This window comes from Ictidomys tridecemlineatus, chromosome 8 (genome assembly GCF_052094955.1).
Source record: "Ictidomys tridecemlineatus isolate mIctTri1 chromosome 8, mIctTri1.hap1, whole genome shotgun sequence".
Taxonomy (NCBI): domain Eukaryota; kingdom Metazoa; phylum Chordata; class Mammalia; order Rodentia; family Sciuridae; genus Ictidomys; species Ictidomys tridecemlineatus.
In genome coordinates, this window is record NC_135484.1 from 116,123,164 (window position 1) to 116,147,083 (window position 23,920).

The 23,920-nt window shown below is 41.3% G+C and overlaps 1 protein-coding gene across 1 annotated transcript in view; it reads left to right on the forward strand.

Moving 5' to 3' along the window:
* The first annotated feature begins 4,044 nt into the window (after nt 1-4,044).
* Nucleotides 4,045-23,920, forward strand: part of Nudt3 (nudix hydrolase 3) — a 102,070-nt gene continuing 82,194 nt past the window's right edge. The window contains exon 1 of the mRNA XM_078020181.1: nt 4,045-4,454. Within this exon, the coding sequence (XP_077876307.1) occupies nt 4,356-4,454 (99 nt within the window). The 5' untranslated portion in view covers nt 4,045-4,355. The remainder of the gene's footprint in view (nt 4,455-23,920) is intronic.

Here is a 23,920-nt window from a genome sequence, read left to right on the forward strand (position 1 = left end):
GGAATAATTGTGGGGTTCAACTAAGGCAGTACTGAGGATTGAACGCAGGGGCACTTCACCACTGAGCCACATCCCCAGCCCTATTTTTTATTATATTTAGAGACAGGGTCTCACTGAGTTGCTAAGTTCCTTGCCATTGCTGAGGCTGGCTTCCAACTCACAATTCTCCTACCTCCAAACCACTGGGATTACAGGCATGTGCCACCATGCCTGGCCCTGATTCATGTTTTAAGCCTCTGAGATCTGTGGGTATTTGTTATCCAGCAGTAAGTAACTGATACAAAAGAAGAGGTCAGAAACAAAAGGTGCCCCTGGAGGATTTAATAGACATGACAAGGTGACCCTGGCAGAGAAGGTGACCCTGGCAAGGTAGGAAGAATAAGTGGCATGTTCAGGAAGCAAGGGGAGTAAGGAATCTGTGAAAATCTATCTTCTGGATTTTTTTTTTAAATGGGATTTGAGAGAGAGAGAAAAAAAATTTTTAAATATTTATTTATTTTTAGTTTTCGGTGGACACAACATCTTTATTTTATTTTTATGTGGTGCTGAGGATGGAACCCAGCACCCTGCGCATGCCAGGCGAGCACGTTACCAGCCCCTCTTCTGGATTTTATTCACCATTCCATGTAGGATTGGTCCTAAGAAGTTACTTCAGGTGGTCCCTGATATGAGATCAACAGAATGCTGTGATCTTCATTCAGAAGATGGATTTTAGATGTGCTGGGTGGTGTGTTCCTCCAGACAAGTTCATCTCATTCCATCTGGAATGACTACACCATGCAAATAATGGTCAGATTCTAGAAGGGTTGACTTTTCACTTAACAATCATTTTTTTTTTCAATTACTAGGGATTGAACCCAGGGGTTCTCTACCTCTGAGCTACATTTCCACTCCTTTTTAAAAATAAAAACAAAAATCAAAAAAACAAACTATTTTTAGTTATAAATGGACAAATACCTTTGTTTATTTATTTTTATGTAGTGCTGAGGATTGAACCAAGTGCCTCACACGTGCTAGGTAAGCATCCCACTGAGCCACAACCTCAGCCCACCCCCATTCCTTTTTATTTATTCACTTTTTACTTTGAGATAGGGCCTTATTAAATTGTTGAGGCTGGCCTCAGCTTTGTGATTCTCCTGCCTCAGTCCCCCAAGTCACAGGGATTACAGGCATGCGCCACCAAGCCTTGCTAACGATTTTTTGTACTGTCTTCTATACCAGACCCTGGGATAATTACTGAGTAAGATAAGCAATTATAAATGAGACACAGACCCTGCCTTTAAGAAGGCTGAAATGGGGCTGGGGATGGGGCTCAAGCTGTAGCGCGCTCGCCTGGCATGCGTGCGGCCCCGGTTCAATCCTCAGCACCACATACAAACAAAGATGTTGTGTCCACTGAGAACTAAAAAATAAGTATTAAAATTCTCTCTCTCTAAAAAAAAAAAAAAAGAAGAAGAAGAAGAAGACTGAAATGTGGAGGACAAGAAAGGCAAGAAAATAATGACAACACTATGTAACACATGATGTGATAAATTAGGACAAACCCAGGCTATTAGGAGCCACCAAAGTAGTTAGGGAGGGCTTCCTGGAAGAGGTGACATGTTATCTTCATTTTGAAGAACAAATATAACTTGGCCTGAGGGAAAAGGCAATGGAGAGTGTGAGGGAACCTTCCAGATGGCAGGTAAAGCACGTGCAAAGACCCAGAAGGTTGTCTAGAGGCTTAAAAAAACTAGTTAGTTCAGAATGACTATAATATAGGAAATAAGGGAAAGGGTAAGGCTGGCAAAGGCCCAGCTCTTACAGGGTCTCCTATTTCCTGGAAGCCTTTGAATTTTTATTGTCAAAGCAATGAGGAGCAACTATAGGGCTTTAATTAGTGACACGTCGTCACTAATTTTGCATTTTGGAATAATTCCTCTTACTGCAATGAGTGGATGTGATTGAAGGGGGCTGGTTGAGAGCCAAGACCTGATGTCAGGTAAAAGGGAGAGTCCAAATAAAGTAATGACTGAGGTAAAGGCAGGAAGGACCTGGGACTGAGGATGTCAAGAAGACAGAAGCAATCAAGTTCATGATTAATTGGATAGAAAGTAAGAGATACAGCAACAATGACTCCTGGGTCTCTGGCTTAGGAAACTGAATAAATACCTTATTCTGATATGGACCTAGGAAACATAACATATGGGCATGGTGCTGCATGCTTGTAATCCTAGCAACTTGGGAGGCTGAGGCAGGAGGTTTTCCAAATTTTAGGCCAGTCTGGGCAACTTAGTGAGACCCTCTCAAAATAATATAAAAACAGGTTGGGGATTAAGCTCATTGGTAAAGCACTTGCCTATCATGTGTGAGGCCCCAGGTTTTATCCCCAGTACTGCCAAAAAAAAACAACCAACTAGCCAAAGAACAAACACAGGGGAATGGCCAGAAAAAAAAAAATGCAGGATACAGATCTCAAAGATATACCATGATTTAGTTTTTATGCTCTTTGTGTCTTCCAAATTTTTGACAGTGTACTATGTCTATAAACTTTCAGTTTTTTTATTCCTTTCTTTTAAATCAGAGTGGCAGAGGAGAAAGCTAGAAAGACAAACAAAACGACCTAGTTTAGGAATTGTCACATGAGGACTGACTAAAGCGAATTGAAATTTCATACCTACTGTGGCAATGGTTGAGAGAAATGTCAATATTAGCTACAATGTACTGAGTGCCTACTATGTACCACAACCACTCCCTATTTTATGGAAGTTAAAAAATTGGGTAATCCTAATTAGAATAAGTTATACTCCATGAATGTATAATATATCAAAATACACTCTATTGTCTCATATATATATAAAAATTCCCCCCCCCCAAAAAAAAGTGTGTGTGTAGCAGGCAGGAAACTGAGGTTCCAACTAGGTTTGGTTTGTCTGGTTTCAACTCCTGATCTCCCCAAGCCATTGTACTAGGCTTTCCATCACTGAGCCCTTTTTATGATTCTTAAATTTTTTCCCAAGGCTAGCCTTTAACTTGAGATCCTACTGCCTCAGCCTCCCCTGATGGGATTACAGGTGCACACCATCACACCAGACATAAAATCCTGATTTTTAAAATTAGTATATAAAGTACAAGCAGATTAAAAAAGGGTAATAAGCAATTCACAAATCCTGCACAAGATTTTTCATATGTTTAGGATATTGTAATGGTACTAGCTTGGTCGGGGCAGCCAAAAATATTCACTGTTCATACTCCGTTTTTTTTTTTTTGTTTGTTTTGTTTTTAGTTTTTCTTTCCGGAGAGCATGTATTATCTTTTTCCTAAGAATATGTTTAACATCCACAATATATACCCCTGTGAATTGATAGAACCGATGTTGCATGATTTACATCGCGTGTGTCCCTTACATCTTCCCTCTGGCATTCGTCTCCCCACAACCTGGCTTCAGTGCTCGGATCCAACCCAAGGGCTCGTGCATGCTAGTCAAGCTACATATGCAGCCCAGTATTTGCTTTGTGCATCAATAAAGAATTGCAGAATAAATATTTATTCCTTCTAATGGACAATATGTCCCAGCCTACAAGACTTTCGAGCTTCAGACTATCGAAACAACGTGTGCAATTCCCCGCCCCATTTCCATGCAGTTCATAATCCCAGACACTTCGGGTGGCACTCTCGGATGCATTTAATTGTACCCACTTTCTCCTCCAGACGTCCCCCACACCCTCTCCCAGACTTGACACACAGGGCCAAGGGCCCGGCGGCATGACCTTGGGTCATCCTTGGCCGCAGACGCGCGGAGTGACCTTGGGCAAGTCCCCGTTTTCCGCTGACCCGCGTAGCTGGACCCTTGGCTCCGGGCCAGGCGCCCACGCCCCTCTCTTTCCTATCTCCCTCTGCTCGCAGCCCAGGGTCCCCACGCCTACGCTGCCAGCGTAGCGGCTGCCTGCAGTCGTGCGGCCCTCTCATTCCAGACGCTCGTTTACGCCGCGCGGACTGGGAGGGCGCGATTCCCGAACGCGGCCTGCGCCAGGGGCTCGCGGCCGTCCCACAGGCTGGCACAGTCTTACGCTGCTGACGCAGCGCGCCCAAGATGGCGGCGCAGTCGTCGTCGGGGGTGGCAGCGGCAGAGGGGGCGGCGGCCGTGGCGGCAGCGGCGACGACAGCCGTGACGGCTGCGGTGGCAGCGCGGGACCTGGGCCGGGGGGAATGAGGCGGCCGCGGCGGGCGAGCGGCGGAGCCGTGTAGCAGAGAAGCGCCTTCCCCTCCCTGCTTCCCGTGGCCGAGCCGGGGACGCGCGCGCGCGGCCGTCAGGAGCGGGCTCTCCACCCCTCCACTCCCGCGACCCGCACCGCACCCCCACCCGGACTCGGAGGATGATGAAGCTCAAGTCGAACCAGACCCGCACCTATGACGGCGACGGCTACAAGAAGCGGGCCGCGTGCCTGTGTTTCCGCAGCGAGAGCGAGGAGGAGGTGAGGCGCTGGGCGCGGCGGGGTCGGGGTCGCGGGCCGCTGGCGGCCACGGCGCTGGGGGCGCGGCCGCCCGGCGGGGTGTGCGCGGGCAGCGGACTGGGCCGCCCGGCTCCGCGCGAAAGAAGTTCCGACGGAATTCCTGAGGCGGGGAAGAGGGGGACACAAAAGGGCTGGCGGGGCGGAGGGGAAGCGTCTGTGAGCGGGGCCGGGGTGGACGCGCCCGCCCGGGGGGATGCCAGGCTGCCGCCAGGGCGCGGGGGGCGGCCGCTGAGCCACCGGGGAGCGCCCGCGGGGAGCAGGCAGCGGCCGGGAGGGCCGGTCCCGGGTCCGGACCCCCAGCTCTGACCCAGGAAGGGCAGCTCCGCGCTTGTCAGCCCAGCACATGTGTGCAGAGGCCGCCGTGCACGAGGCGCAGGCCGGCCTTTGTGGCAGAGAATTAATTTTGCCCGCTTCGTTGGCAGGTTTGGGGTTTGTGAGGGATTATGTGTGAGCCCACGCCAGGGACCGGGGTTGCATTAGGAAGATTTAGGGCGTTGTGCACCAGCCAAAGCCAGCTGTTTATTTTACAGTGCGCTGGATAGCCCTATGGTGTAGCCTGAGAAGAAAGGACACTTGAGAAAATAATTTCTGGGGACTGATTTTTTTTTTTTTCGTTTTTATTGGGAAGACCAAAAGTGGCACTTAAGATCTCTGCCGTTCCTCCGCTGACCTCTAGCAAAACCCTTAGGATTAAATTTGCCAGGAAAATAGAAATGTTTTAGAATCTGTTTCTTTTTGCTTCGGGTACTTAAAAAAAAAAAAATCTCGTTTTCTCAAAGCCGTTTCTGTGGTGATGAAGGGAATTCAGGGAAGGCACATGTTTTGTAAATCCACAAAGAATAGCTGCTTTGGAAATTCATAAGATGCCTGTGGGAACGCATTTTTCTCTTGTGCATGATGGTAAAATGGCAGTTAGGCTGGAAACAATGAAGGACAGTGAAATTCAATATGTTATATTCCAGCGATCAGCAGTGGGCTATGGTGGCAGGGTTGCAGTACAGTGCAAGTGTTGAAATGGGGGGGAAAGGAACTTGACCCGTTAGTTATGAAAAGAAGCTGTGATGAAAGAGACGCACGGACTGCCAGGAGTTGCTGCTGTCCAGAGATATTTAGGAGGAAGTGGGAATTTAAATTACTGCCTGAAGAAAATCAAGGAAGCACTAATTGTGCTCTTGAGGGATCCCATATGTGCCCTTTTCCCGCAAAACAGAAGAAAAGATATGGAAATGTATACTTTGTGACCTAGCCTATATTAAAAACGTCCCTCAAAGAGATGCTTGTAAGAGTGATACTAATGAGGGCCATTTTGTAAATTATGTACTGTTTTGGAATACATACTTGAGTAAAATGAAATTATTGGTGGTGGTTCCTGTTCTAGAGGTTTTGTTCTCTTCATTATCATATCATATTATGGGAAATCAGATGGTACGATAGGCTGTTAACTGGAGGGAAAGCAAATTAGCATAATAATGTTTTTCTACACTATGCTTAAGTCTGAGAGCACCCTAATTATAAGTAGAAGGGTGTATAATTTTGTCATGAATGATACAAGGCTTTTTTTTCCAAATCATACTTGAAATTGAAAACATGTGAGTATTTGGGATAAATTGGAGACCCTGTGTAGAACATAAGCAAACTAATAAAAACTTGATTTTCCATTTTCTGTTAGAAGTTTTATCATGTACTGATATTAGCAGAGTTAATGTTGCACGTTTACTTGAATGTTTAGGCTGCCCAGCTGCTGCTTGCAAATTAGACTAGGCATAAGACGTACGTTTTTAGGAGCTTAAGATCTTAACCTGTTGAAAGAAGTTTCTTGAATGGATTAAAAGATTTGTCTGATCATGGAGTTTCCTTTAGTGATTTCTTTTTGAACATTGGTTAATGAGCAGAAGAATCATGTAAATCTTTAATTACAGATTCAGTTTGTGTTATAGCTAAAGCCTGTGAAGAACAAGAAAAATAATGAAGTGGGCCCATTTTAGACTTATTCAGTTCATTTAAGCAAGTATGTTTAAAAAAAAAGTATGTTTTAAATAAAGAACCTACTATGGGTGCAGCTCTCTGTCATGTGAGATTTAAAGAAAATCATCCCTTCTTATCCCAAAGTAGTTTTAGATGGGGTTTCTTAATTGAGAGGGATTTTGGACCACAAAATAATCTCCAGAGCACTGTTCAACTTTCAAATTATATAATTGTGTTGGAAGGGAAGTGATTTGTTAGTTCCAGGAGAACTTTTATGTTCTCAATAGATGTGCCAGAGACTGGAAGTATTAGCCTCCACACATTGTGGGAAAGTGAAATTCAAACTTAACAGGACATTCAACCCAATTTTATTTTTTAATGGGAACTAATGGCTTTAATCAAGACAAATAGTTTGCAGAATATTATTAGCATAATATAGTTCTAATGTAAATATAAACATGAACCTTGATTCATAAATTTAATTAGCTAGTGTCAAGAAACAAAAACAAATGTGAGGAAAAAGATGGAAATATTAGAAGATAATTGACCATTGAATAAAACCCTCTAGCATTGTGTTTTTTTTCAGCCTCAGAAAACTTTACTTATAGGCCAGTAGTGAGAACAGCTGAAATTCAGATCCAGGTTAGGATGTGTGCATATGGAATGTTTACTGAGTGTTCATTGAATGTTGGGAGTGAAGGAGACAGGCATGAAAGGAGAGGGCTCTGGGGTTAGTGGGAGAAATAGAAAAAGAGGCCCAAATACAAGATGAAAAGGAGTTCTCTTTCTTCCAGACTTCTGGCTTCTTTTCCTGTTGATAAACTAAAGTTAACCAGAAAAATTCCCCATAACAAGTTCTACTAATTATTTGATGTTTTGATGCTAGACATCAAACAATACATGCTAGGCCAGTGCTCTGCCTCTGAGCTGCACCCCCATCTTTTACTAATGTCATTAACATTTTGATAAATCTTGAGTTTGGGGTATTTGTGATAATGAACACATTTCCATAGTCCTGTGAACCTAATGTACAGGGGATGTGCTCTTAACCAGCCCCCACTCCAGTCAGCTTGGCTCAGTGAACATTGGTTACTCATCAGGCTACTGGGTTCCCTGTACCCCAGCCATGGTCTCCCAGAAGTGAAATTGTGTGCTTATAAGGAGTCAGGTGTACGTATTCTTGTATCTGTTCATGCTCATCATATTTGTTGTTGTAATTATGCAACTTAATTAAATATGCCATAGGTCAGTGAAATTTGAGTTCAAAAAGGAATAGTTTATGAGGAATATTTTAAATGCTTTGGGAAAAGTCTATAAATGCAAGTCACTAAAATAAAATTACTGCTCAATTATATATGGCAGAACAGACTGGAAGAGATTGGGAAGAAATCTTGAAATTTTAGAAGGACTTTGCTTCTGTATTACTTTATGAACGTTTTTAGGATTTTGTTTTGTTTTGGTACTGGGAATTGAATTGAGGGGTCCTTAAACATGGAGCCACATTCCCAGCCCTTTTTATGTTTTATTTTGAGATAGCATCTCTCAGTTGCTTAGTACCTCCTCACTAAGTTGCTGAGACTGGCTTTGAACTTGTGATTCTCCTGCCTCAGCAGGAGAATATAGGGAATATAGGCATGCGCCATGGCAGGGTTTTTGTTTTAAAAAAACTAGGACTGGAAAACAGGTCCTTCATTATGTGTGTGGTGCAGGAAAGACAGACAACTTCAGTAAGACTCATACTTAAAGCAAGATCTTGGTCTTACAAAGATTGGTGAATAAATATACTTTTATATTTTATTTTGGTACTCTGGATTGACTCCCTGGATGCTTTACCATTGAGCTGTTGCCCTATTCTTTTTATTTATTTATTTAAAAAAAATTTTTTTAGGGGCTGGGGGTGTGGCTCAAGCAGTAAAGCGCTCACCTGGCATGCGCAAAGCGCTGGGTTCAATCCTCAGCACCACATAAAAATAAAATAAAGATGTTGTTTCCACCAAAAACTGAAAAATAAATATTAAAAAATTCTCTCTCTCTCTTTCTCTTAAAAAAATTTTTTTTAGTTGTAGATGAACATAGTACATTTATCTTATTTGTTTTTATATGGTGCTGAGGAGCGAACACAGTACCTCACATGTGGGAGGCAAGCACTCTACCACTGAGCCACAACCCCAGCCCCTCCTTTTTATTTTTTAAGACAGAGTCTCACCAAGTACTTAAAGCCTTGCTAATTTGCTAAGTCTGGTTCAAACTTTTGATCCTCCTACCTCAGCTTCCTGAACTGATGGACTTATAGGTATGCACTATTGCACCCTGCTTTATATTTTTTAATATGCTATATCATCCAGTTTATGGTACTTTATCATATTTAATAAAGTACCATATTTAATTATTTAATTTAATATGAAATTTATTAAAATTTTATTCCGAATTGGTAATATGGCATTTATCTTTATCATAAACCATTACCTAAAGTAATTCTAGCGAGATTGTCTCCCTCTCTCCCTTTTCTTTTTCTTTTCTTTCTTTTTCATTTATTTATTTATTTTCAGCCTCTATAATGAGAAGTGATAAATACTAGGGGGAAGAGACAGTCTTATAAGAATTTGTACTCTGTCTACCCTCTCTGGAGGAGGGGTGAAGAATGTAACACAGGCATTCCATATAGTTGAAATATCTAGGACTGTGAAATACTCTTAGAAGAGCCAGTGATACGGAATATATGAAGATAACGTCACGGTGCTTGGGAGAGTTAAAGCTGCTCCTGAAGGTCTTTCGTCTTTCTTTCTTTCTTTCTTTCTTTCTTCCTTCCTTCCTTCCTTCCTTCCTTCCTTTCTTTCTTCCTTTCTTTCTTCCTTTCTTTCTTCCTTTCTTTCTTCCTTTCTTTCCTTTCTTTCCTTTCTTTCTTTCTTTCCTTTCTTTCTTTCCTTTCTTTCCTTCCTTCCTTTCTTTCTTTCTTCCTTTCTTCCTTTCTTCCTTTCTTCCTTTCTTCCTTTCTTTCTTTCTTTCTTTCCAAGGTCTCACTATTGTCTGGTGTAGTTTCAAAATCTTGGGCTGAAGTGATCCTCCCACCTCACCTTCCTAAAAAGCTAGGACTATAAGGAGAAAAAAAATGAAGACTAACAAAATTGTGTCAGTTAGAATTCCTTGTGTATTAGAACTGTTTTCAAAAAGAAAGGATAATGCTGGGTTTGGTGGTTTCATGCCTTTAATCCCAGTGAGTCAGGAGGCTGAGGCAGGAGGATCACAAGTTTGAGGCCAGCCTCAGCAACTAAGTGAGACTCTAAACAACTTAGTGAGACCCTGTCTCAAAGTAAAAAAAATAAAAGTAAAAAGGGCTGGGAATGTGGCTCAGGATAAAGCACCCTTGGGTTCAGTTCCACAGTAACGTCTCTCCCCACACACCACCAAATAAATAAATAAATAAATAAACACCAAAAGGGTGAAATTTAAATTTTAAACTTTTCCACCAGCAGCCCTAACTCTTGACTGGGGGAGTGCTTCTGCATTTTCTTAGATCCTGGAGCTCACCAGGTTGGTTGGGGAGATGACTGACACTGAAGATCCTCAATAAGCAGAGACTCTGGTGGCCTGAGTGTTTGTCTATAAAATGCCCCAGAGGAGCAAGGGGAAGGACGTCACTGCAGACCACACCTTCCAGCAGGCTCTAGAGAGGGGAGTAAGGTGCAGGTGGCAATCCCAGGGGTAATAACCATGACGAAGGGCTTCCAGTCGATCCCAGGATGGCTGGGGAGTATCTCATTGTCCAGTGTTACATCGTTCTAAGATCAGGATGGGTGCTCTGATATAGTCATTGGACATTTCTGCTCTTCATTTTTCAAGGTGTTTCCCAGAGTCTGTTTTTGTTTTATATTGTTGGCTTTTTTTTTTTTTTTTGGTACCAGGATTGAACCCAGGGGCACTTGACCACTGAGTCACATCCCCAGCCCTTTTTATTATCATTATTATTGTTTTTATTCTGAGACAGGCTCTGGCTGAGTTGCTTAGGGCCTTGCTAAATTGCTGAGGCTGGCCTTGAGCCTGCAATCCTCTTGCCTCAGCCTCCTGAGCTGCTGGGATTATAGGTGCACCTCGCTGGCTTGGTGTTTTTTGTTTTCCCTTCTGCCTGTCCAATACCAGTGAGTTACTCATTTTTCCCATTATATACTTTTCTTCTCCCTTTTGCAGATGTGACTTCTGGGCTGAAGTTCTACTGCAATCCTCCTCACTGCACTTTTTTTTTAAACAACTCTTTGCCCTACTCTTGCTTTAAGGTGATTCTCATTTCTCTGTAAAAATAGTGAGGTATGCCAGACTCAGCAGTGCTAGCTTGTAATACCGGCTACTTGGGAGGATGAGGTAAGAGGATCACAAGTTCAAAACCAGTCCCAGTAACTTAGCGATATCCTGTCACAGAATAAAATAAAAGGCGCTGGGGACATGTTTCAGTGGTAGAGTGCTTGCCTAGCATGTGGGAGGCCCTGGGTTCAATCTCCAGTAAAACAGACACACACACACACACACACACACACACACACACACACACACACACACACACACACACTGTCTTACATGGTTGCTTATCTACTGTGTGTGAAGCAGTCTCTAATTTTTCTTTGTAGCCTAGTACAAAAGAGAAGGGGCTTGCTCAGGAATACCTTTGTTTACTCATCTCCTCAGCCCAGCTGTGGCTGGTCCCTGTCCCCCCATCCCTCCTGCTGATTCAGCAGCCTCATTCCTGCAGTGTCTCATTCTCCTGCATCCTTTCTTTCTCAACTTTATCATTCCAGGGAAAAGAGGCTATTATACTTCTCATTTTAAGAAAAACAAGGAGAGAAAAAGTTCTCTCCATGCCATGTTCCCTCCAGCTACCATCCTAGTTCTCTCTTCCCTTTCATGATAATTTTTCTTGTCATTGTTCTCTCTGCTTCCCCTCCACCCATCCATCCTTTCCTGAACTCATTCTATGTAGGCACTTTCTTCTATTGTTTGCTGAATTCCTCTTCATGATAATTTACAAGTTATTACCTCAATGGCCAGCTCTTAATTCTTGTGTTTTTTGATTTTTCCTTTCTTCTTTTTTTATTTTATTAAAAAATATATGTATGTATATATTTAGCTTTTTAGGTGGACACAATATCTTTATTTTATTTGTATGTGGTGCTGAGGATCGAACCCAGTGCTTCACACATACCAGGCCAGTGTGCTACTACTTGAGCCACATCCCAGCCCCCGCTTCTTTTTTTAAATATTTATTTTTTAGTTATAGGTGGACACAGTCTCTTTATTTTGTTTTCATGTGGTGCTGAGGATTGAACCCAGAGCCTCACGCGTGTTAGGCGAGCACTCTACCTCTGAGCCACAGCCTAGCCCCTGTTCCTTTCTTTTTTTTTTTTTTAATTTTATTTTTTTAGTTCTCGGCGGACACAACATCTTTGTTGGTATGTGGTGCTGAGGATCGAACCCAGGCCGCACGCGTGCCAGGCGAGCGCGCTACCGCGTGAGCCACATCCCCAGCCCTGTTCCTTTCTTTTTGACACACTTTCTTCATCAGGCTTCTAGATGATCTCCCTAGTTCTTCTTCCTTTCTGATTGTTCCTTCCTCATATTGTTGTAGATTCCTCCACATTTCCTGACTTCTCTTAATTCCGGTGTGTGAGAACACAATCTTTGAACCCTTTCTTTTCCTTGGACTCATACAGTAGACAGTCTCACCCCATCTTTTAACACCATTTTTACACTTTGTTTTTGTTTTTTGGGAGTAGTAGGAATTGAATGCAGGATCTTGCATATTCTACACAAGGGCCCTACCTTTCAGCTATATTCCTAGTCACCCCCACCCCTTTTTAAAATTAAAAAAATTTTTTTTGTAGTTGCAGATGGGGCAGCATGCCTTTATTGTTTATTTTTGGTGGTGCTGGGGGTTGAACCCAGGGCTTTGTGCATGCTAGGCAAGCACTCTACCAATTGAACTATATCCCCAGCCCCCCTTATTTTATTTTTTTAATGTGGTGCTAAAGATGGAATCCAGTGCCTCACATGTGCTAGGCAGTGCTCTGCCACTGAGCCCCAGCCTTTTTTTAAATTTTGAGAAAGGCTGACTTTGAATGATCCTCTTGCCTTAGCCTCCCAAGTTGTTGGGGTTATAGCTTGTGCCATCATACCTGGCTTTTTTTTTTTTTCCTTTGAAATAGGGGGTATCCCTGCATTGCCCAGCCTGGTCTCTTAATTCCTGGGCTCGAGTGATCTTTCTTGTCTCAGCTTTCTGTGTGGGACTTCTGAGCTATGCCACCGCATTGGTGTACATTGATTACTTTTAAATGTCTATTTTTAACTCTAAATTCTCCTGAAATCAAGACTTGAATGGCCAGCAATCTACTTGATATTTCCATTTGGAAATATGATAAATTCCAAAGCCTAAGCTGATTTCTTTCTTTTTTTTGGGGGGGGTGGTGGGAATTGAACCCAGAGGTTTGCATATTCTACCACTAAGTTACACCCCTAATCCCCAATTGAATTTTTTTTAAAGAGAGAGAAAGGGAGAGAGAGAGAGAGAGAGAGAGAGAGAAGAAAGAATTTTATATTTATTTATTTATTTTTTTATGTTTTCAGCGGACACAACATCTTTGTTGGTATGTGGTGCTGAGAATCGAACCGGGGCCACACGCATGCCAGGCGAGCGCGCTACCGCTTGAGCCACATCCCCACCCCCCAATTGAATTTTTTAAAAAACATTTTTTAGTTGTGATAGGACATAATACCTTTAAGTTTTTTTTTGTTTGTTTTTGTTTTTAATGTCGTGCTGGAGATGGAACCCAGTACTAGACAAGCGCTCCACCACTCAGCCCCAGCCCCAGCCCCAACTGAATTCTTTATTCCATCCATCAAAAAAACAAACAGCAACAAACTCCTGCTTTTCCTGTGGTAAAAGAAATCTTGATAATATCAGTTGCTCAGATGGGAAACCTTGGAAATCGTCTTTGAGTCTTCCCCATCTCATACCCACATGTCATCTAGCAGAAATCACAACTCTAGCGTCTCCCAGCATTCACTGTGCTGCTCCTCCCTGGCCAGTCCTTGCCTCCTGCCTGACCGGTGCCTGCCTTGTCTTCCTAACTTCTCTGCTTGTTTCTGCCCTCCCTCCTCTGGCCGACTCTACCATCGCTGCAAGGCTAATTCATCAACCCAGAGGTCAGATCACAACACCTGCAGAGTACATCCAGAGTCTTAACTGTGACTTCTAAGGTCCTAGATGATCAGATCCCTTGCCACGGCTCTGATAACATCTCTTCCCACTCTCCCTCTTACTCATGCCTCTTTTCTAGACATACTGGCCTCAGGGTCATTTCTCCCCCATATTATCTGCCTGAATCACTCCCTCACATTAGGTCTTTGCTTAATGTACCTTATCAGACACGTCTTTAATGATCACACTGTTTAAAATATCGATGGTCTCTTGTCAACATGCGTCTCCAGTGCTTGTTATTATTTGACACCACATACCACCAACAGACATATATTTATTTATTTATTGTCTTATTTCCTCCACTAGAATGTAAGCTAGTTTTTGAAGATTTTTGTGTTTTTATATGTTTTCACTTCTCTGTCTTCAGTACTTAGAATGTAGAAATATCCAGTTGTTGAATGTGTGATTGAATGAATGACTCTGTATAGTCTCTGCTTTTAAGAAGCTTACTGTTTGCACTGGGATGTGGCTTAGTGGGAAAGCGCTTGACTCCCAAGCTTAAGGTCCTGGGTTTGATCAGACCTACCCACATCCACACCCACACACTTTTGTCTGGTGGAGGAACTGATATCCAAAACACACTGAATGCTAGTGTCTACCAGTAATACATTGATAACTGTGTTCCAGAGAATTCTCCCAGCTCTTTGCTTATTTCCAGTATTTTAGTGACAGGGTATTTGGTAATCATGAGTATCAGCCCGATTCCAGTGAATGTGCTTTAGGTTGTAAATCTTTTCTGAGGCTTACTGGATAGTACTATAATAGGACGCTCAGGATTTCTTTCAGACATTGAATATTGTGAGTCTGTGTCATCTTGCAGAATTTAAAAAAAATTTTTTTGGTTGTCAGTGGACCTTTATTTATTTATATGTGGTGCTGAGAATCGAACCCAGTGCCTCACACATGCTAGGCAAGCGCTCTGCCACTAAGCCACAACCCCAGCCCCATCTTGCAGAATTTGTGTTGGGTGATTGGTACATAAACTAGATCCCTATTTCTAGTGGTACAAGTACCTGAGGGCAAAAGATTTTTTCATTTTGTTGATATCCTAGAACCTTTTATTAATACATAAATATTCCAGAAAACCACAATCGAGATAGTTGCTATTTTAATGGCTTGTTGATAGTGGTTCCTAGTTAATAATGTATGTCAGATCTGAATTCTAAAATTAATTAATATTAGAATAGGTCATTTGGAGATGGAGGTTGATAGGGATGGTCATAAGATGTTCCCATGATCTTGTTCTTTATCTAGGTCAAGGTTTAAGAAACATGATGCGAAGTTTGTGGGTGCTGTCCTGACACATTTGATTTATGGTGGTTAATGTTAGTGACAGAACAAAGGAACTTTCTCAGGTGGAACAGTTAACAGGATAAAAGAAGAGTAAGGAGTTGAGTTTGGAAATAAAATCCTCAAATTTAAAATTTAATAAAGAAACATACCCCGAATCAGTTTCTCTGAGTAAAGTCCTCTCAATACCCAAGAAAACTTCCTTGAACCCACTTTGAGAATTTTTGCCTTAATGTAACATGCCTGCATCTTTTCCACAGCCTTCCTGAATGAAGCCTTTGTTTCCTGACCCTTTGAATAGTGAAAATTGTTCACCCATTCACTCACTTCTTCCTTTCTGAACTTAATTTATTGAGTGCTTATGTTCAGGCTGGATGCTATTCGGGGGACATTAGTGTCAGAACAAAAGTCCTTACTCTTGTGGAACATCAGATAAAATTCAGGGAGATAGTATTGAGCAAAGAAATCAGTGCACATGATGAACTTAGGCAGCAGGGAGTGCTAGCAGAAAGTAAGTGTGAGAGTGGGGGTTTTGGCATATTTTGGTTGGGTGGTCCCCTCTGAATGACAAGGCAGAGGGAAAAATAGTTACACTCCAACGTGGAAATGACTTGGTCTGGAGAAAATACAGGAAGCAGGCCAGTGTGGCTGGAAGCCAGAGCTGGGGGAGCATGGTGGGAGAGGTGGGAGGCAGCCAGCTGGGGTGGGGCTTCTCCTTGACCCTTTCCTGCCTCCGCCACCAGGAGCATCCAGTGAAACCAGCTTCTTCCTTTGAATGTGAGGGGTAGGAATGAATGGGATGGTGAGAGTTTATTAGAAAAAGCTGTATTAAAGTAATGTAAGAATAGAGATAAAAGGAAGTTCTATAGTTTTTGAAGAAGTTAATCTGAAAGGACTCCATCTCCCCCCAAAAATTTAAGACGTGAGGAAAAAAAGGAAGATGACAAAGGGGAGAAGAAACTTCATGAAAAATAAGGGAATACTGTGTGATAACCTAACATTTCTTCAACTCTTCTTAAGACAATTTAGTCAAGTGAGTCTGTATTATGTATTTGGGGAGTTCAAAACCCAATTGAGTCGAATGTATGAAAGATGATATGTCTTGAGCTCTGTAATGTTTTGAACAACCAATTAAAAAAAAAAAAAAAGACAATTTAGTCAGAAAGACTTGTTGGAAATTGGTAATACTGGCATGCGGTACAAAATTTGAAAAGGGTGTGGAGTGAAAGGTGATTCTCCTTTCATGTCTTCCTTTGCTACCAGTTCCTTGCCCTAGATTCTACCACTGCTACTGGTTTCTTTATATATATATATATATATATATATGTATAGTGTATGTGTGCGCATGTGCATGTCAAGCTCTTGCACACTAGTCAGTCAGGTAGTTAGAACTGATATTGCAAATGAAAGATCTAGAATCAACAGGTGCAGTGGTGCATACCTGTAGTTCCAGCTGCTTGGGAGACTGAGATGGGTGGTCACTTGAGCCCTTGAGTTTGAGGTCTGCCTGGGCAACACAGAGACCCTGAATAAAAAAATACATACATACATAAAAGATTGGGGGACAGTTTTTGCTTAATAGAATAAAGATTTGTGAAATTTTCTTAGAAATTTATTAGAACTCATATCAGTTGAATACCTATACTTTTTCATCACTTGCCTAGTTTTTGAGGTTTGTTTACATAAAGTGCTAAGACTAGTATGTGGACATGAGGTTAGTTCTTGTGAGACAGGCAGGAGAGAGCTGGAGTGTGGAAGTTAATTTTCTAACTGACCTTCAAGTCCTAAGAAGCAGCTTAGCAGTTGTCTGGGTCAGACTGAGCTTGCTAACTCCTAGACTGTCTCATTGTTTAGACTACTCAGAAGAACTGAAAAAAGGAAACTTGTAAGCTTAAAGAACCTTTCTTTTCAAGGTAATGTATGAGCCTACACCTGTTAGGAAGCAGTTCACTTTAGCCATATGCTTAATCCCTGGCTGTGGAATGGGAACCTATAGAATTATGGGTGGAATTGTGGTTTTTCAGCTCCTTCTGAGGCAAGAGGCCATGTCTTAAACTACTTTTGTTTCTTCTTCCCACCAGTCCCCCAAAATTCCAACAGAGCTGGGTGTGGGAAAACCTGAATAGAAAAACTTGACTTGAAAAAGATCATTGCAATTTAATCTCCTTATTTAATTTGAAATAGGAAAAAATTGCTAAAAGATACACCCATATTAAAATGTAATTGCAAACGTGTTTGCAAAGCAGAGTAAGTGGTTTTATTTTTTTCTCTTTTGGACATCTCATCCCTTTTAGGGTGTGCTTGTGCTTCTTAATGCATTTAATCAGAAGTCAACTGTTTCTGCAAGTCTGTTGTGTGTTTCATCCAAATATACTTTTAAAAATTCTTAGTTTAGAACACTTTTTTACTCTATTTTAAATGGGAAATTGACAACTTGAGTGTCACCAAGCCTTATTTTATGGTGTATTTTTTGAGCACTTCTAAGACAAAATAAAGAAAGTGAATTTTTAGTTCAGTATCAGAGAGAATGAAAACTTTTATTTAAAAGGAATAAAAATTGAAATGTACAGCAAGTAGAAATAAAGAGAAAAGGAGTATTATAAAACAAAAAACGATCCCTTAAATAGACTTTTTTTTTGTACAATTAATCAATCTCTTTGTTCATAAAACAACCTTATGGTTGTTTCTTTTCTCTGCATCATTTATTTAACATCTTTTGGATAAGCTTTATAAGAGCAGCATTGCACTGATGGACAGAAGTGGACATGAACTCAGACATACAGTGCTTATGCTTCTATTAAGAAGAGGAAGGATAGTGATTTTTCTTTGAATATTTAGAAATTCTAATAAAACATGCAATAAGAAGTTGCTTTTATGAACCACTTTTTTGTGTGTATAACTTGAACTAATATATCTTAAATATGTGGTTATTATGATAGTTCTTGGAAATTTGATTATTTAATATTTTCACTTGCTTCCTCTTTGCAGAAATGACTTACTTGCTAGACCATTAGCTGAGTATACTGAGCCCTGGAGTTGATGCTCTGCCAGTTCTCAGGGATGACTGTACTTTATTGCATGTCTAAGAAATTATTATTATTATTATTATTTTAGAGAGAGAGAGAGAGAGAGAGAGAGAGAGAGAGAGAGAGAGAGAGAGAGAAGCCAGAGGAATGCGCTATTGCTTGAGCCACATCCCCAGCCCCCCTAAGAAATTATTTTAAATGCTTAAAATAATTTTATATTTAAATAATTAGCATGTATTTTTTATTTAAAATAATGCCTATGGATTATTATTATAATAAGACTTTTAAAAAAGTCTTTTATTTAAAGAAAGCTTTCTTTTTTTGTGGGGGAGGGATTACCAGGGAGTGAACCCAGAGGTGCTTCACCACTGAGCCACACCCAAGCCCTTTTCATTTTTTACTTTGAAACAGGATCTCACTAAGTTGCTTAGGATCTCACTAAGTTGCTGAGGCTGGCCTTGAACTTATTTTTTTAACTTTATTTTGTTTATTTATATTTTTATGTGGTGCTGAGCCCGAACCCAGTGCCTCACATGTGCTAGGCAAGTGCTCTATCACTGAGCTACAACCCCAGCCCTGGCCTTGAACTTTTAATCCTTCTGCCTCAGTCTCCCTAGTGGTTGGAATTACAGGGGAATGACACCACATCTTTTTTTTTTTTTTTTTTTAACTTGAAGTACAGTGCTGTGGAAGAAAAAGGAAAAGAGATTCTTCTTGCATTTGATTAAGTGTGTGAATGAGGACTTGGCAAAGGACTTGACTGAGGGATTTAGAGAAGGGTGTGCTGTGGCCAGATTAGGCAGAAGAGGTCAAGGTCAGTAGGGGCAATAGCTTATGTAGCACCACCTCTTTAGAAGAGCTTGGGTAGCTGTGCAGGGATGTAGTATGTATTGGATGATTTTTTTTTTCTGGCATAAAATCAGAAATTATGGAATATAGTATATAAAGAATTGTTCTGTAAATAATTTTGGAAGTATTTGTGTCTCTGGGAACAGGGATGTTTATTATTTCTAGAATTTCTGGCCAACCTCTCCTTCCTCAGAATACTCTTGTCTCCTTTTTAGAGAAAGCCCATCCTGAAGGGGATGAGGGGCCCATCTTTTAGTGCATAAACTGAATGGGCCATTATGCTACATCCCTTTTCTGGTGTGCCTACATGAATGCAGTACTAAGGCTTCAGTAGTTGGCTTTTCAGTGCTTGGTGTCTGGCTCCTGAAGAGGCTATGTGGAATCCCAGGGAGGGCATTGGCTGTGCGCTGACCAGATGCTTGTGCTGAAGACCCGGGTTGTGGCTTTTGCTGCCAGCCCTGGAGTGCCTGTGGTATGACGCCAATCTTCCAGTCCTGGCCTACGGTCCTTGCTACTCCAGTTTTCTGAGCCTTTGATTTTCTTCCAGTAAATTCCTTTTGGCTTCATACCACCAGGCTTGGTTTCTGTTGCTTGCAACCAAGAACTATAATACACTATCTGAATAGTTTTTAACCTAACCTCCTTAGTAGTCCATTACAGCAGAAGAAATTTATATGTATTGACTCAGAAAATTTCAATTTATATTTTTGGGAGAGATCTTTTTCATTTTACTTCTGAAGCAGGCTTTAAACTTTTAAATTTTTTGAAGTAAAAAATGTGTTTATGCTAATGGTCTTAAAATTGATTTTATTTTAAATTTATACACACACACACACACACACACACACACACACATACACACACACAGATGATAGGACTTTATTTTATTTATTTATATGTGGTGCTGAGAATTGAACCCAGTGCCTCACACATGCCAGGCAAGTGTGCTGCCACTGAGCCCCAGTCTCAGCCCCATAAAATTGATTTTAAATGGCGAAAAAATATTCCAGAAATTAGAGGAAATGTAACTGACAGTGGCTTGAACTCTTGATTATTTTTATGAAATGCTTACCAGCATACTTATGCCCTCCCTACCATCGATACTTAGTTTTTAGAACTGTTCTAAAAACTATTCAAGAATGTGTGAGGTTTTTAATGTTTTAAATCATGTGGTTGTCAAAGACAAGATTTTAAAAATCAATTTTAACAATCCAAGATTAAAAAAACTGTAGGATGCTTTTAAAATACATATCTGTACTTTGCAATTTCTATCTTGGCTAAGAATTGAGGTCTTTATCTCTCTAGGTGTAGTGATAATTTTAAAACTATAATATGTTCCCTGCTCTCCAGGAAGAATGCTTTTTTAATTGATTAAATGACCTTCAGCCATTTCAGTTCAGTTGAACAAGTGTCTTGTGTGGGGCCAGACAGGAAAATTAAAAGAATCAGGACTTAAAAAGTAGATGGAGCAATAAAGAAAACGGAGAATAGACACTGTTTGGAAGTACTTAATTTTGGAGGCAAAATACACAAGTGGTCAGTCTTGGGCTCTAAGAAATGCATAGTTAGAAGGAAGAGGAGAGGGTAGTTAGGAGGAGGGAGCCCAGCACGACAGAGGGTGGGAATGAGTTAGTGCACACCAGAGACCCAAGCATCTGAGTGGCTTGGTGGGGTGGCAGGGTAATAAAATGGGGGTGTTGACAGGGAGGGAGTTTGGGGGTATAGAGCCTTGGTTTAAGAGAATGAGGAGTTTGGGTTGACCTCACACTGGGGACCACAGTTGTCCCTCACAGGGTTGTTGTGTAAAGGCTCTGCAGGATTAACTCCACAGGCTTCTCCCCAGAGGGAGTGAAGAAGTGACTTAAGTGATGTTGCAGTCAAAGGAGCAGACAGATTGGGTGACAGATGGTGAGTTAAAGATGAAATAAGAAGCCTGGGCTGGGGTTGTGGCTCAGTGGCAGAGCGCTTGCCTTACACATGTGAGGCACTGGGTTCTATCCTTAGCACCACATAAAAAATAAATAGATAAAATAAAGATATTGTCCATGTATAATTTAAAATGTATTAATAAAAAAGAAGCCTGTGGGTGACAATGATTTATAAATGACCTGGGTAATAGGAAAGATAGAAATTTAGAAGAGAGATTGGTCTTGGAGGGAAGATGGGACTTCAGTTTTTTCATGTCCAATTTGAAGTAATGATAGGAATTGAACTGACAATAGTTGGAGACGTGTGGCTAGAGGTGTAGTGAAAAATCAGGATCGCAGCCAGAGTTGGGCATCAGCAACCTCAGGGAGAGGATGGAAAGTGAGCACAAGAGAAAGTGGGCAGGGGGAACAGTGGAGTGCAGCATCCCAGTGCTCAGGGAGGTGCTCAGGGAGGCGGAATGGTGGAAGCTGAGGGACGAGAACCTTTTGGAAAATTCTGCTGGGCAATAGTGTCAGACCTGGAGCAGTCAAATGCGGCGAAGGTGGGGTGTAGCAGCAATGTTAGTGATGACTTTGGAATGTGGTTTCAGTAGAATGATAAGATGACATGTGGACTTGGGGTGGCTAAATCAAGCTTTGGGAAGGAAGCCCCCCCCCTTTTTTTCTGCCATTGGAGGGCACATGAAAGAAAAAAAACCTAGAACCCAGATTAATATTGATGTGGATTTGAGAAAGTCTCTTCTAGATGGCCTCATTCTGGGGAGAAGTTAAACATATTTCTGGAAGTGGTCTGGTGATAGGAGTTTAAGAGGCAAGAAAAATTGGACAGAGTTGCTGTGGTGTAGTCATGATCGAAGTGATGGTTCTATAAGAGGTGGAAGTGGAGGTTGAGTGGTGCTTATCCTCACACAGTCATGGGCCTGTTGGGGAACCATGTAGGCAGCACAGGCGATAAACTACAAGCAGGAGAGACAGTTTCAGAGTTTATAATCTAGGCTTAAAAAAAGAGAAGGACTTTTAGTGTTGAAGTTTTGTATTTTTTTTTCCTTTGCTTATAGGAGCTTAGAGAGGGGAAAGGGAACAGTAGAGATGTTTTAAGGTTGGATGGAGACTGATTCAAGAACATCAGAAAAGGTCAAAGGAATCAGGAAATTGAAAATCAGTTGCTTTATATGTGGAATGGGAATAAGTCATACCTAATTGAAGTTGTTGTGAGACTTGAGTGAGGAAAGAGAAATAAAGTGCTTCTGAGACATGTAGTAAATGCTCAGAAAATGTTAAGAGTTGTTATTGAGATACAAGAGGAATCCCACTGGTCAACCAGTAATTATGATATATAGAGGATAATAGCAGCTGCAAAAGAAACCTGTCCATATGATTTAGACATGGAGTAGTAACACATGCTAGATCGAGAAGAAACAGTGGGAAAGGAGAAGACCTGAGTGTCAAAGGGTGAGAAGTTTGCTGCTACTCCATTGTAGAATGTGTAGGCATTAAAAAAATAAATAAAATAAGATAAAAGAAGATTCTGGGACTTGGGGTATAGCTTAGTGGTGAGCACTTGCCCAGAGTGTATGGGGCCCTGGGTTCTATCTCAAGCACCATGGAGGGAAAATGAGTATGCATGTCTTGATGATAGTGGCTTCACAAGCCAAGTATAGTGGCACACATCTATAATCCCAGTGATTTGGGAAGCTGAAGCAGGAGGATCCCAAGTTCAAGACCAGTTTCAGCAACTTAGTGAGGTCCCAAGCAATTTAGGGAGACCCTGTCTTAGAATAAAAATTTGAAAAGGCTGGGGGTATACCTTAGTGATAGAGTGCCTTTGGGCTCAATCCCCAATTCTACATACACATACACACACAAAATGTATAACAGCTTCACACAGTTGCACAAAGATAGACTTCAGTGTGGTATGTGATTCAAAAATACAGAAAAGAAAGATTTTTTAATTTTTTATTTTTTTAAGTTTTTGTTAAAACAAAATTTGTAGTTGGACATAATACCTTTATTTATTTTATTTGTATGTGGTGCTGAGGATCCAACCCAGGGCCTTGCACATGCTAGGCAAGCGCTCCATTGCTGAGCCACAACCCCAGTCCAAAAGGAAAGATTTAAAGGGCCTTATGGCAGTAGGTAAGACCTGAGGCTATAGAATCTTTAAATTTGTCAGTCTGGAAGTAGTCTTAGGCATGATTTATCCTTCTACCTCAGTGAAAGAAGTAAAAGGGTGTACAAATCTGTCTACTGTGATATTTTTGGTAAAATAATCTGTGCAAAGACAGGACATTCATTTCATCTGACAAATCCACAAGAGGGAGTTAAACAAGTAGAATGGAAAAATTTTGAATAAAAATATATTTCTAAGGGGCTGGGGATGTGGCTCAAGAGGTAGAGTGCTCGCCTGGCATGCGTGCGGCCCGGGTTCGATCCTCAGCACCACATACAAAGATGTTGTATCCGCTGAAAACTGAAAAATAAATATTAAAAAAAAAATTTAAAAAAAAATATATTTCTAAGACTGATTCATAGCACCAGCATTTAAAACAAAAAACCTAGGGCTGAGGTTGTGGCTCAGTGGTAGAGCACTTGCCTAGCACATGTGAGGCACTGGATTTGATCCTCAGCACCACATAAGAATCTATAATTAAAATAAAGGTATTTTGTCTACCTACAATTAAAAAAGATATATAAAAAAAACCAGTAAACTGGTGGAATGAGAGGCTCTCATATAATTATAGAAACGTAGTCTCTACCAACTCCAGCAGCATCTGCTGTTCTGTTGTTAGTTTGCTGTAGTTGATCACGAGTCCTGGCACCAGTGCTTGTGTATTGTGGGAAGAAGCTGAATTTATCAGAAAGATGGATATTTTCGGTAAATTTTGGATGCAGAATAATACTTTTGACCATTTAATTTTATTTTTATTTTTTTTAAAGAGAGAGAAGAGAGAGAGAGAGAGAGAGAGAGAGAGAGAGAGAGAGAGAGAGAGAGAGAGAGAGAGAATTTATTTATTTATTTATTTTAGTTTTTCGGCGGACACAACTTCTTTGTTTGTATGTGGTGCTGAGGATCAAACCCAGGCCGCGTGCATGCCAGGCGAGCATGCTACCGCTTGAGCCACATCC